This window comes from Loxodonta africana, chromosome 6 (genome assembly GCF_030014295.1).
Source record: "Loxodonta africana isolate mLoxAfr1 chromosome 6, mLoxAfr1.hap2, whole genome shotgun sequence".
Lineage (NCBI taxonomy): Eukaryota > Metazoa > Chordata > Mammalia > Proboscidea > Elephantidae > Loxodonta > Loxodonta africana.
The window spans coordinates 43,703,384-43,717,397 of NC_087347.1; the positions used below are offsets into that span (position 1 = coordinate 43,703,384).

At 37.1% G+C, this 14,014-nt stretch overlaps 1 protein-coding gene and 3 non-coding genes across 7 annotated transcripts in view; all 4 read right to left on the reverse strand.

The window, feature by feature from the left end:
• NOP58 (NOP58 ribonucleoprotein) overlaps positions 1-14,014 on the reverse strand; it is a 33,288-nt gene that overhangs the window by 13,256 nt on the left and 6,018 nt on the right. For 3 of the 4 annotated variants that reach the window (XM_064286805.1, XM_064286806.1, XM_003406131.4), the window contains exons 4-10: positions 10,106-10,227; positions 7,356-7,492; positions 5,735-5,799; positions 5,197-5,331; positions 4,157-4,302; positions 3,363-3,489; positions 2,078-2,241 (exon numbers count right to left, since the gene is read on the reverse strand). In XM_064286805.1, coding sequence (XP_064142875.1) covers positions 2,078-2,241; positions 3,363-3,489; positions 4,157-4,302; positions 5,197-5,331; positions 5,735-5,799; positions 7,356-7,492; positions 10,106-10,227 — 896 coding nt within the window. Of the gene's footprint in view, positions 1-2,077; positions 2,242-3,362; positions 3,490-4,156; positions 4,303-5,196; positions 5,332-5,734; positions 5,800-7,355; positions 7,493-10,105; positions 10,228-13,721; positions 13,841-14,014 lie in introns of all 4 variants that reach the window. The other variant, XM_010602438.2, reaches the window with a different exon arrangement.
• Positions 3,128-3,211, reverse strand: LOC111749522 (small nucleolar RNA SNORD11). The gene has a single exon (XR_002784650.1). It is a non-coding gene; the product is annotated as a small nucleolar RNA SNORD11 (small nucleolar RNA).
• Positions 4,028-4,106, reverse strand: LOC111749523 (small nucleolar RNA SNORD11B). Its single transcript, XR_002784651.1, has one exon. It is a non-coding gene; the product is annotated as a small nucleolar RNA SNORD11B (small nucleolar RNA).
• Positions 13,860-13,946, reverse strand: LOC111749518 (small nucleolar RNA SNORD70). The gene has a single exon (XR_002784646.1). It is a non-coding gene; the product is annotated as a small nucleolar RNA SNORD70 (small nucleolar RNA).

Genomic DNA, 14,014 nt, shown 5'->3' on the forward strand with positions numbered 1-14,014 from the left:
ATCATTAGCCATTAAAGAAAAAAAAATTTTTTTTTTTTTTATAGAGAGACGCAAATTAGAACTACCGTGAGGTACCATCTCACTCCAACATCAACGGCACTAATTAAAACAAAAACAGAAAACAACAAACGCTGGTCAGGTTATGGGGAGACTGGATCTCTTATACATTGCTGGTGGAAATGTAAAATGGTACAACCACTATGGAAATTGGTATGGCACTTACTTAAAAAGCTAGAAATAGAAATACCATATGATCCAGCAATCCCACTCCTAGTACATAACGTAGAGAAATAAGAGCAGTGACACAAATAGATAAATGCATACCCATGTTCACTGCAGCATTATGCACAACAGCAAAAAGATGGAAACAACCTAAGTGCCACCAATGGATGAATGGATAAACTATGGCACATACACACAATAAAATACTGTGCAATGATAAAGAACGATGAACCCATCCATGAAACATCTCACAACATGGATAAATTTAGAGGACATTATGCTAAGTGAAAGCAGCCAATCACAAAAGGACAAATATTGTATGTGACTACTGTAAGAAAATAAGTAAAGGTTTACATACAGAAAACAACATTTGTTGATGGTTACCAGGGAAGGGAGAGAAAATAAATTACTAAATAGAAAGAAGACACATGGTAATATTAGTGAAGGGAAAGGCAATACTCTATATGGTGGAAGTCAGCACAACATGACAAAGGCAAAGGAAGACACTGATAGGAACACAAGAACAAAGGGCAACTACAGCAATTACTATAATATAGACAATCCTACAACAGCATTAACAATAATTTATGAACGGATACATAGGTAGATAGGTATGGTACAGAGGCATAGGAGGGTGTAAGGGAGCACACCCAACTGTAGATATATGTAACATTGTGGATTACTCTAATTGCGTATTTGTAGATGTTGCATGCAAACTAATATACACAACAGAACACACAAGGGGCACAATTATGGAAGCTTCTTATGCACAACCAAACACCTCCTGGGACAAAGACACCAACCTTGAGGCTAAGGATCATAGACTCGGGGGACATCTACGTCAATTGGCATAACGCCAAACAATGTTCTACATCCTACTTTTGTGAGTAGTGTCTGGGGTCTTAAAAGCTTGCGAGTGGCCATCTAAGACACAACTAGGTATCTCTTCTCACCCAGAGTAAAAGAATGAAAAAACCAAGACTCATGGGAGCAGTTAGTCCCATGGACTAAAGGACCACATGCACCACAGCCTGCATGACGCCATGACCAGAAGAACCAGATGGTGCCTGGCTACCACTACCGACCTCTCTGACCGGGATCACAACAGAGGGTCCCAGACAGAGTGGGAAGAAAATGTAGCACAAAAAATTAAATTCATAAAAAAAGACCAGACTCACTGGCCTGATAGAGACTGAGGAATACCCAAGACTACGGCCCTAAGACACCCCTCTGATTTGGAACTGCAACCATTCCCAGAAACGATCGAGCAACAGAGAGACCTACAAAATACACAATGACACCTGAAAAGAATTGCTCCATAAGGCGAGATGAGAAGACAAAGAGGGACAGGAGCTGGCTGAATGGACACGGGGAATACAGGGTGGAGAGGAGGAATGTGCTGTCTCATTAGGGGGACAGCAGCTAGAAGTACATAGCAAGGTGTACGTAAGTTTCTGTATGAGAGACTGACTTGATTTGTAAACTTGCACTTAAAGCACAATTAAAAAAAAAAAAGAACGTGCTCCATAGAACAAACAATTATAAGAGACCAAAAGGGCAACATTTGCCCAAAAATAAGGATGAGAAGGCAGACAGAGATAGGAAAACCAGCCAAAAGGGAATGGGAACCCAGGGCAGAAATAGGGAGAGTATTGACACAGTGCGCAGACTGCAACCAATATCATGGAACACTTTGTGTATAATTTGTTGAATGGGAAACTAATTTGCTGTGTAAACTTTCACCTAAAAAAAAAAAATCCTCATTCTCTATTTAATGAAAAAGGGACAATAGAAAGATTTATTGTACACTATAGGAGGAAGAAAACGGGTTGCTTAGGAAAAAACTGTAACTCACCTTCCCTTTGTGTTTAGGACTCGTCTGGCCTACAAGTGAAGCATGATAAATGAGACCATACTTAGGGGTATCCCGCCTAGACTTGAGAGCCCTGAAGAGTGCTTTTTCTGCTCCAAGAATCTGAACTGTAGAAGCTGCATGCTTGGCCAAATTCAAAAGAGAACCTACAGAAGAAAAAAAGTAGTTTAAGGAGTATTTGAAAGTCCTATGTATTAAACAAAAGTATCACAGTCACCACAGTAAATAAAAATCTGAAGTAATACAGGATTCTGTAGTGCAGAATTCACTAAAAATCCTGGTGCTCCAACATTTGTGCTTCCTTCTTTACCACAAGCAGATGGTTGAGATGAACTTCTGGGACAAACTGGAAGGTTAAGTTTATTAGCTCATTTTACTTACTCGCCTGAGACACGTTATTACTATTCTAATTCCATTAGCATTATCACAGAAATGGTTTAAGTATATAAACATGTTTTCACATAGTAATCTAGTCCCATTTCTGAGATTTATTTTGAATGCCAGCTACTCTGCTGCTTAGGTAAAAAGAAATATACCAACAAATAAAAACTTATTAGGGCACCTCAGTATTAGAAGAGCTGTGTGATAAATTATCCATATTTTATTTGCCCTGTTGTTTCAAAATCTGAATGAGAAAGAAGATTCATCTAGAAGTACACGATACGTAAGATCTTCTGTGATGAATACCAATAATGTCTCTAGTAATATATAAAAAAAAACTAGTATTTCATTGTATTTACAGATATTCAATTATATAGTATGTTATTGTAGCAATGCGTATTTACAATATCACCATACACATGCATTAAATTTGATTATAAATCAGTTATTCAAAAATATTTTTTAAGTCTAATAAATGAAAATAGCATATTCAGTAGTGAAACTTTCCCATTCAAGGGTATACATCACCTGTTGTGGTTTCTTAAAGCTGTGTTCAAATCTTAATCTGATGAAATGCTAATAAATTTCATCCTCTTGCATTCATCTCAGTATCCTAATTAACCATAACAAACTTCTGACAATGGACCATAAGTGTCTCAGAAGAGGTAGTGACTAAAGATGCCCTCATTATCCAAAAGGAAGTCAGGCAAACAAATAAAAATCATCATTCAACACTTGGTCCTTAGTCCTCATCCATATACCATCTCCCTCTTTCTATTACCCAATATGTCTTTAATAAATGATGTTCAAAGATTTTTAAAAAATCCTAGCCAGAAAATGCCAATCTCTAAAGATCAATATTTACAAATCACATTACAACCATCACCTGCATGAGCAATAAGTCGGGCTCCAACTAATTCCCCAACCATGACTGTAACATTGGGTGCGATAGCCATCATCCGATTTTGTAGATATTCATAGAGCTGAGTTCTATATTCTGAGATTTCGATCACCTAGTATGAGGAACAAAATGAGCAAGTCATAAACATCTTATCAGGTAAAAAAATTTTATAAAATTAACGTCTCTCCTAAATTATCACAGAGCAGCTGTGTGACAAGCCTTGATAAATTAACCAGTCCTAACCTCAGTTTCCTATAAAGTGAAGGTAAGCACATACCCTCAGAGGGCTCTCGTGAGAATTAGACAATGTACGAAAGAAACCACTGACAATAGGTAAGATATGTAAACCGCTCAGTACACTGCCTAAAAATGTTGGTCAATATTTCTGTATTTTTTTAAAACTCCAAGAGCTAGACATTTGTGTCATCCTGTGACTGTGGTATGTTTGTCTCCAAACCAGAGAAAAAACTCATTACAGGCTAAAAATATGATAAAACTCAGAATTAAATAACCCAAGCCACATCTCTCTGCCTTAATGCAATTTTGGTAACTCATTATTCAGACAATGCTAACAATACAAATAATTACTTAGATAACACTCTTCTAACTGAGTTTTAATATATATTTACCCCCTCCCAATATAAAAATCAAGATGGCATCAGATGAGGTAGTGACTGTACACCCTCATATTTGTATTTCAGGTGAACAATTAAATCATCACTGCCATCAGAAAATTAGTATTACATAGCACAACTATTTTCTCTGTGTTACCGATTTACCTGAGTGCAGAGATGCAGAATGTTGCAAATATCCTCTTCTGAAACCTCTGTTCCCATGGAGATCTCTGCAGCTGCTTTCACTTCTGCTTCAACTTCTTCTGGCAGTAACTCAGAAAGCGTGGCAGAGGCAAAGTTCTTCCTATCACCTATGGAATGTTTGCAGAGGATGAGGGAGAATCACTCTTCAATAAATTATATAAAATCCATCAAATAGTCAAAAGAAAAAGTAGAAATAAGCCAATGAAAAGGCTGCCTAAACAAAACAAAAAGTGAACAAGTTTGACCTAGCAGGTTTCCTTATGGAGAGGCTTGGTTTTAGAGATAAACACTTCCCACTTCCCTCCAAAAAACAGATTCTAGTTAGAGTAAAAACAAAACTCCATGAAAACTTATCTCAGAAAAGCGGGCAAAAAGTACATAGGGCTAATATTACAAAAGTAATCTGGAGCTAAGGCTATACTGAGGTACACAAGATAGGACCAGGCATTCTTGGGGTAGTTAATATGGTAACAATATCATATTAAGTAATCCGTATTTATTAGCAACCCTCAGGTTCCTCTACTAATAGTATTTGCGTACTCTCAGTATACAACAATATAGGTAGCAAAACTACTCTTCTATTAGATATTACTAGTATTGTAAGATTTCTCCTCAAATCTGCAGTTGCCCCTATTAACAGCAAATTCACTGAGAGGTATTCACTATAACAAGCTATTTTTAGAAAAACCAAATTAGAGAACGTTTCATTTTCTATTGCACCACAGGCCACCAAAGTTAAAACTTTGTTTAAAATCCAACAGACATTAACAGCAACACTTCCCAAACTTACATATAGATCATAAAAACCCTGGGAGCTTGTTAAAAATAGACTCCTGATTCCTCCTCCACCAAGTCGAGTAGAAACCACAAGTCAAGTAGAAACCACCAACTTATGGTATTTAGGAACACATTATAAGGGGGGGGGGGAATACTATAACCCATGTTTTAAGATGCAAATAAGTTTAGTTGTCAATGCCTTAAAGGACAAACAAGTTACTCACCAACTTTCTGTAAACATTTGCAGTATGTCAAATTATCTGAAATAATTTTTCCTAATTCAGGGAAATGCCAGCCATACCATTCTCTACACCGCATAATATAATTGTTTAGTTCTTTATCCAAGTCATCTAACAAGGCTGCAGTAAATTAAAATGAAAAGGAAACAGAAGTTAAGGGGATATCTTAAACTGGAAATTACTAGACTCTGACACTTCCAAATAAGTTTAACAACATGGGAGAATAACCTATTATAACACCAAGTGAAAAAAAAGTAGAATACAAAACTATAGCGATTCCACTTACGGCTTTACCGTGCTTCAAAAAAAAGGACAAAGGAATCTGTTTACCTAATGTTAATAAGCGCGACTCACTGACACTGTCTCCAAATAGTCAAATTACGGAACTTCCCTTTAACGGCATTTTCCCATTTATCTACTTTATTTACTAAAAGTTCTAGCTGATCTCCTTTCTCTTTTTTAACAGACAGAAGTTTCAATAGTAGGAAGAAAACCCATGAGGAACAGAAAAATAGATACTTACAAATTGCCTGAACAATCATTGTATCCACTTTATCAGCACTGAATTTCAATCTATATCTAGAAAGGCTGGGGAGAAGGGAAGAAATAAATCAGTAAAATAACACCTAAGAAAAGCATTTAAATTATTACATCTTTAAAAAAACTTTTTTTTTATTCAAATTCCTCTCAGAAATACATTGTATTACTTTTACTGTTTTCTAAGTAGGAAAATCAGTTGAACAAGAACACATTATGCAGCCCAGAGGCAAGGACAAGAAGACAGGAGGGGACAGGAAAGCTGGTAATATGGAACCCAAGGTCAAGAAGAGAAGGGTGTTGACATGTTGGGGAGTTGTTAACCTATGTCACAAAACAATATTTGTACTGATTTTTTAACGAGAAGCTAGTTTGTTCTGTAAACTTCATTTAAAGTACAATAATAAAAAAGAAAAAAGAAATAAAAATAATACATTCCCTGGTGAAGAAAAAAACACAGCACATTAATGCCTTATACAATTAGGTAAGAAAGAGCACAGCACTCTAACACCTAAAAACAAATAGCCATAGAGGAACAATATTGTATGTTAAGTTTCTTAACCTCAGCACTATTGACTTTTTGGGCCAGATAATTCTTTGTTGTCCTGTGCATTATAGGATGTTCAGCAGCATCCTCGTCCCTACCCACTAGTTGTTAGTATCGTGCCCCTCTAACTGGGACAACCAAAAATGTCTCCAGACATTGCCAAATACCTAAACAACAACAACAACAAAAAACCCAGTGCTGTCGAGTCGATTCAACAAAAATCATCCTTAACAGAAAACCACTAGTGTACACAAATGTCCATTAACCCCAGGTTCCAACCTTGACTAAATTAAGCTATTTTTTCTCTAAAAATGCTTATTACAAAGTTCTTGATTGTTGTGCATTTTGCTCATCCCTGTAACTCAGCAGCTTCAACCCTTTCATTAGTCTATGCTTACCTTTTTTCGTTTGTTTAAAGGCACAGACCTCTGCTTTCTATAGTTATTTCTTTAAAATAAACAACATGTTTCTAACATTTTTTGCTAAGACTTGCTACCCATAATCCTGTTTTTTCCTCATAACCCATTTTTAGCACACAATTTCACAGACTGCCAAGCTTTTCGGAAACACATGTCACAGTACATACAGCAGAAATGCCAGTTTTAAGAGACGTCTGATTAAACATGGTAGGTTAGTGCACTTCTCTTTGTTTCATTCTAAAAACTCATTAAAAATCACAGTACATACATACACAAAGAGACCATAACAAATGAGAAAATTCTGGGAGATAAGAAGTGAATAGAGAACTGAATAGAGAAAAGAGAAACAAAAAAGAGAGTTAAGACAAAGACCAGTGTTGAGGCTCAACACCAAACGGACAAAAAACTCCTATGACAAAGTTTAGATCCCAAGCAATGGAGTCAGAATGTCTGGATTCAAATTTTGGCTTCACCACCCACCACTTTATTGACTTTGGGCATCAGTTCCTCATCTATAAAATGAGGATAATACTGCCACTTCTTCATAAGGTTGTTAAAAGAATTAAATCAGCATTTTTAATATGTTCAAAACCGTGTTGTGTTTATTAAATCAGCTGCTTTTATTTTTTAGCAAATCTCACCTGTGGGCCAGTCCAAGACACATAGCTGCCATTTCACGGGGCTCTACCCCAGGGATTAATCCATCCATCTGTGAACGGATTCCTCTCATAAGTTCATTAACAACGGGACTATGGATACAACTGAGATTCAGCTTCTCCTACAGGAACAAGAACATCTGTATTAAATAAAAGGCTCTCTTGAAACCATTTCTTAAATGTTAAAAATAGCATTGATTTAAATATACGCATCTTTTCACTTTGATTAAAAGCATAGTTTTTACACTAGCAAGCAGCCATCTAAGATGCATCAATTGGTTTCAACCCACCTGGACTACAGGAGAATGAAGAACACCAAAGACACAAGGTAATTATGAGCCCAAGAGAGAGAAAGGGCCACATAAACCAGACTATATCAGCCTGAGACCAGAAGAACTAGACTGTGCCCGGCTATAACCATGACTGCCCTGACAGGGAACACGACAGAGAACCCCTGAGGGAGCAGGAGAGCAGTGGGTTGCAGACCCCAAATTCTCCTAAAACCAGACTTAATGGTCTGACTGAGACTAGAAGGACCCCAGAGGTCATGGCCCCCAGACCTTCTGTTAGCCCAAGACTGGAACCATTCCAAAAGCTAACTCTTCAGACAGGGTTGGGACTGGACTATAGGATAGAAAATGATACTGGTGAGGACAGAACTTCTTGGATCAAGCAGACACATGAGACTATGTGGGTAGCTCCTGACTGGAGGGGAGATTAGAAGGCAGAGTGGGTCAGAAGCTGGCTGACTGGACACAAAAAGAAGGTGGAGGAGAGGAGTGTGCTGTCTCATTAGGGGAGAGCTACTAGGGGTATATAGCAAGGTGTATATAAAATTTTGTATGAGGCTGACTTGATTTGTAAACTTTCCCTTAAAGCACAATTAAAAAAAAAAAAAAAAAAGCAAGCATAGTTTTTAGTTGTTCACAGAAGAATGCTTGAATATACTATTGCAAGTCAATATTGGTGCAAGCTTCTGGAAGGCAGCCTGGCTACATGAATCAAAAGTCACAAAAAGACAAATACAATCTGACTTAGTAGTCTTACGCTTTCTTGTTAGTTTGAGGGACTCTTTTACTACCTCATGTTAATGTCTTTTTAAAATTATAAAAGTTATAAACACGTAAGATTCTAATCAATAGCACTATAAAGGGTACTGAATGAGAAGTCAAAGTTCCAAGCCTTAGGTCCTTTTCGTACAGATAAATAACTATTAATACCCTATAAATACTTCCAACTATATATATGCGTTAGTGTATATGTGTACACACACACACCATAAAAAAAGTTTAACGGTCACGAAAGGAGTGACTGGAACGAGGGACCCAGCTGACTCACTAGGGGGAGAGTAAGTGGGAGTACTTAGTAAGGGGTATATAAGTTTATACGTGAGAGGCTGACTTGATTTGTAAACTTTCACTTAAAGCACAATAAAAATTATTTTAAAAAGTTTAAAATTTTTATACACCCCCCCACAAATGGGATAATAAATTTTGTCCTGTGTACCTTCATTTTACTTTACAGTGTATTTGCTAACTTCATACAGATCTCCATTCATAGTTCTAGTTCCCCTCATACACAACATGTAAAATTGTGCATATTGCACCATGTTTAAGAACAAAATGTTATACAAGTGATAACTGTAAAAAAAAAAAAAGTTTTTAAATAGAGAAACTGTAAAGAAAAAACTTTGAGCATCTGTGACCCCACCATTCAGCAATACATCCTTCTGTGACTGTTTATACCATGTGTGTACACACCCACTAAAGCAGTACTGTTTATTACACATTCTCACAGGTTTTCATTCTCTTGAGCATAATGCATACTCAAGGCTCAGTCTGGAACACCAGGTGGAATGACGCTTCAGTTCCTGGGATGCTGAAAATGTTTGCTCAATTCATAACATGGTTAAAATTTAAGATTCTTAACAGAAAAATATGAACTAAGATTTGTGAAATGCAGAGACTGATAACTAGCAGACTATCGGGCAGTATTAGAAATAATAACCTATTCCAATGAACTTCTTAAATTAACCATTCTACCTTTAAAAAAAAAAAAAAGTTCTCAAATCCAACACTTTTTTTTTTTTAAACCTTAAAAGACCTACAGCATAATATAATCCTTACTTCATGGATCAGGAGTGTGTTCATGAACACAGTAATTAACCATCACTGCAACACCACTGAAACTACTAAAGGTCAAACCTACCAGAACTAGCTCTCACAGCTCTGCCTTTTGAGCACGGGAGCCTACTTTTCCATCTTTTCACTCTCACTGCACATTTTACCTCTATCAACTCCATCTTCTGCTAATATTTTCTAATAAACACATGTTCAACAACAACAAAGTTATGACCTCATTTTTACTGAAGGAAGAAAAAATGTTGCTAGACCAAAAACTGGCATTACATACACAATGTTAACAGAGTCTCTCTAGGTGGCAGGGCTAAAGCTAATTTTATCATCTTTTTTATTTATCTGCATTTTCTAAAATAAACAAGCATCTCTTATGTGTGCCTGGTCTGCTAATCCTAGTGGCAATCAATTACTATTTAAGCCTAGAGAAAAAAGATCAAGTACAAGAATTTAAGAAAAATTTAAAATTTTACTCAGTGAGAGACAACATTACTTTACTTTGAAATTTCTAATACAGAAAAATAAACCATAAACAACTTATTGCAAAGGCTAGGCTGGTGAGATCTGACTAGGAGGCATCAAAGAAAATCATGATCTTACCTTAATGACCCCTCCCAGTTTAGCATCAGCTACAGCCAAGGGTTCATGGGCTTCTTTTACTATTTTCTTTAGAACTTTTTTCAGCTGCTTATTGATTTTGCCCTCCATCAGAGCTGTGAATGCTTTTTCGGAAAAAGAAAAATAAAGCAATTGTGAGAGCTTAAAATCTCACTTAAATTCTTTTAAAAACAAAACAAATGCTTCCTTTCAAAAGGACTGATTTAGCATTTCTTTACTTCCGAAATGACATAATAAATGTAAAACTGTTTTACAAGTTACAGCTTTCGCAATTTCATCGGATCGTCTCAACAATCACCCTTATTTCTGCCCCAGAGCCAGGAGTTGAACCAGGTCCAGGGTTCCTCTCCCTATGTCACATGGTTCTTCTCATGAACTCAGAGCTAGAATCACGAAATCCTGAAAACAATCTATTTTGGTAAACAAACAGATTTATTCTGCCATGTAATTTCACAGAGACTGGTCTGACATTCTGGATTGTGAAATATCCTAAAACCATGTCAAGACTCTGGTTAAAAAACAAAGTATAATCAATTTGAAGGATCCACCACAGGGTAATAAACATGGCTGAGTAGAGGCCTTTAATGTCCCATCTTTGCTAATCCCTGATCCAGACACGGTATTAGGCTCCTGCTTACCAAATACTTTCAAGTTAGCCTACTCTCTTGTGGAACCACTTTCATTTTGGGAAGTCTGAAATTTTCTACTTTGTAATTCTCCCCCTTCCTCAGTCATAACACTTTCATCTTCTGGACCTACATGGACTAACACGTCTTCTGATATTTGTCTAGCTTTTGGCTAAGGCTAAAGTATGCCTGGCAAGAAGGACAGTCTGACACAATTTGTAAGGCCAAGCAGTTTGTACTAAAGTGGCCAGGTACTTGCTCGGCTCTCCTGACCTACCTCTGTTCGAATTGTAAATCCATTCCACCTGTTCCTTGCGAAAATAAAAGGTGAGGACAAAAAGACCCTGGCTACCACACAACTCTTACAAGGATCTCTATACTCTAAGAAGCTAGGATTCAAGCTACTTTTGTTGGATTCTAATCTTTTTCATTTTTATATACAACATTGATTCCTTATAATCTACCTTTCTACTGAGTGTCTTCCGTTTATTCTTAAGAGTTTTTAATCCTCTTTTATAATTTATAAAAGCATTTTAATTCAGCTTCTTTCTTCTTCTCAATCTTCCATATCACCTACTTTTACATTTTAACCTGGTTTTCTCCCTTAAATGAATTTCTTAAAAGTAAAAAATTGTATGTAGGTTTATCTTAATATTTACAAAAACTTATCTCCCCTTTATTGAAAGGCTTAATACTCTTCATAAAGGCTAGTATATTGGGATGGTAGCAGGGATAATGGGACACTCAGTTTTTCTTCTACTTGTCTCTGCAGCAACTTTTCAACATCCCCTAGTAATCCTCCCACTCCATCCAAATGTAGGTTGGTCCCAAGTTTTACTGAGGCTGTTTAGAAGACTCACAAGTTGCCAATGTGATCAAGAGTGAAAATAAACCTCTCCACACAAATGATGTATTTGAACTTCTAGGGCAACACAGATTCTCGATATCATAGCCCATCAGACTCTTTATAAGGCTGTGATGTTTAAAAAATGCTCTGCTTCTGACGAAGAAGAGGGGCTTCGCTAAGCGGGCCCATCTCCAGGAAATTCCAGCCACATCCATGAGACACTCAGCTTTAAAATGAAGGCAGAGACAACCAGTGCCAGTGTTCATAATGCTGCCAGCCTGGAGGGATTCTAGGTGGCTTAGGGCATGTGGTAGATGAAGAGAAGGCTCATGGGGACCAGACAGTCCACACCCCCTGGCTGCCTGCACTGGAGGAGTCCACCTTCAAGGGTGGGAGAGGGAGAAGATGAATAAATTGTATTGTATTCACACAATAGTATACTGTACAGCCATGAAAAAAAAAAAAAAAAGTATCTGATTATCTACAGTCACTGTTTTGGTTACATGTCAAAACTGTTATGATAGACATTAGGAAAATTTCCAGGAAAGGACTCTGTTCCCTTAAGAATAAGGTGATATTCAACTTTATGGTAAAAGCAGATAGGAAAAGGTACTGTAGAGGTTCCTATGACTGGATTCCTGATAGAGCTCACTACTTTCATTCATTTACCCAAAACGATACCTTCTATGACTAGGCACTGTGCTAGAGCCTAGAGATATGACAGTGAAGAACTGTTTCCACCCTCGTGAAGCTTAGACTAATAGGGAAAGGGAGACTTTAAATTCTCACCTAGTTAACATTCTCACCATTTATCTTACATTATTTCAAAGAAGAAGAAAAAAAAAAAAACAGTGAAGCTAGGTAGGGAAATTCAGATACACCCCTAAGCCTCACTTTTATCATCTGCAAAATAAGGACAACAGTTATCTCACAGGACTGTCTCAAGGGTTAAATAAGACAATTATGAAAGTATCTGACAATCACTACATGACCCATATATTAACTATTAATAGCAAAAAACCTGTTTCACGCCTGGATAAAAGTTGGACTTGCTCATTTAGTAATAGTTTAATAAGAACCAGCCAGAAATATCTCAAACAGATTACACGGGGGTATATACAAAAAGGAAATTCAAAAGAGGACCCTTGGCATCACGGATGTGGCACCCTGCAACTCCAGGAGCTGCGCATGTCACAGTTTGTGATGTCCCCCAACATTGTGCAGTACAGAACTAAAACACTCTTGCTTGTGATTTTACCAAAATTCTACTCCTATTTAACTTTAAGGCTGTGATAAACAGATCTCTATCTAAACCTTCAGATTAAAATTACTATAGTCATACGCTTTATGGCTATATGATCCTTAATTATTGATGAAGCAGCTCCATAAATACATATTTTTTAAATGGCCCCATTCTTGGGTCCTCCCTTAACCTACAACTCTGTCCAGGTTGGGGTGTCCATTAGTATTCCAGCTTATTTACTTAGGCTCCTCAATTTTCCCAAGAGAACCAACCATACCCTTTCTCAATAGTGGCCAATGAACAAAATATTTGCATCTGCCAAATCCATAGCCATATTCTTCCTTGTGGTCCTTCATGTTCTAATTATACCATCAAGAAGTTAAGTGACATAACGCAGAATTTAAGCAACTGAAAAATCAATGGTTTGGGTTTTATATCTGGTCTTGTCCTCTCTAACATTAGAAAAACTATTAAGACCAGGTGATCCTTGGAAACCCTATGGGGTAGTTCTACTCTGTCCTATAAGGTTGCTGTGAGTCCGAATAGACTTGATGGCAACGGGTCTATAAGACCAAGTGCCTACTGAAGCCAATCCTAGTTAATAAATCCTATCATTGTAACTGTTGCCCCACCCTGAGGACTAGCCCCCTTCAGACAAGCAAAACTCTTATGCCTCTCTGTAGTTTTTGCATTAAAAAACAAAACTATATGTTTTCTAAAACTTTTTATAATACTGAATATGCTTTTTCAAACTAAAAAAATGTATGCTCCTGACCTTTATTACTTCCCTAACTCCCTTTCTGGTCAATTGTGAATTCAGGATATTTTCAACTTCACCCTTGCATTAAAATTATCAGAAAGCGGCAAACTTGACCACATTACCTTGGTCCCTTGTAGAACAGCTTTTACTGAATTGTACTTCAGCATTATGCTGTTGGTTTCCACAGGGAGATCACCTTAACCACTTCTCACCTCTCATCACACTGGGGGGGCAACCAACCCTATGATGAAAAAAGCTAACTCAATGTTGTCTCAGTGGTAGTGACGAATTTGAGTTAGATCACTTAAATTCAGTTCCAACAAGAATGCATCATTGACAACATTGAATAAGGTTAACTCAGACAACTGAAGCAAACAACCCTTGAATAAGGAAAACAAATTGCCAAGATCCCTTT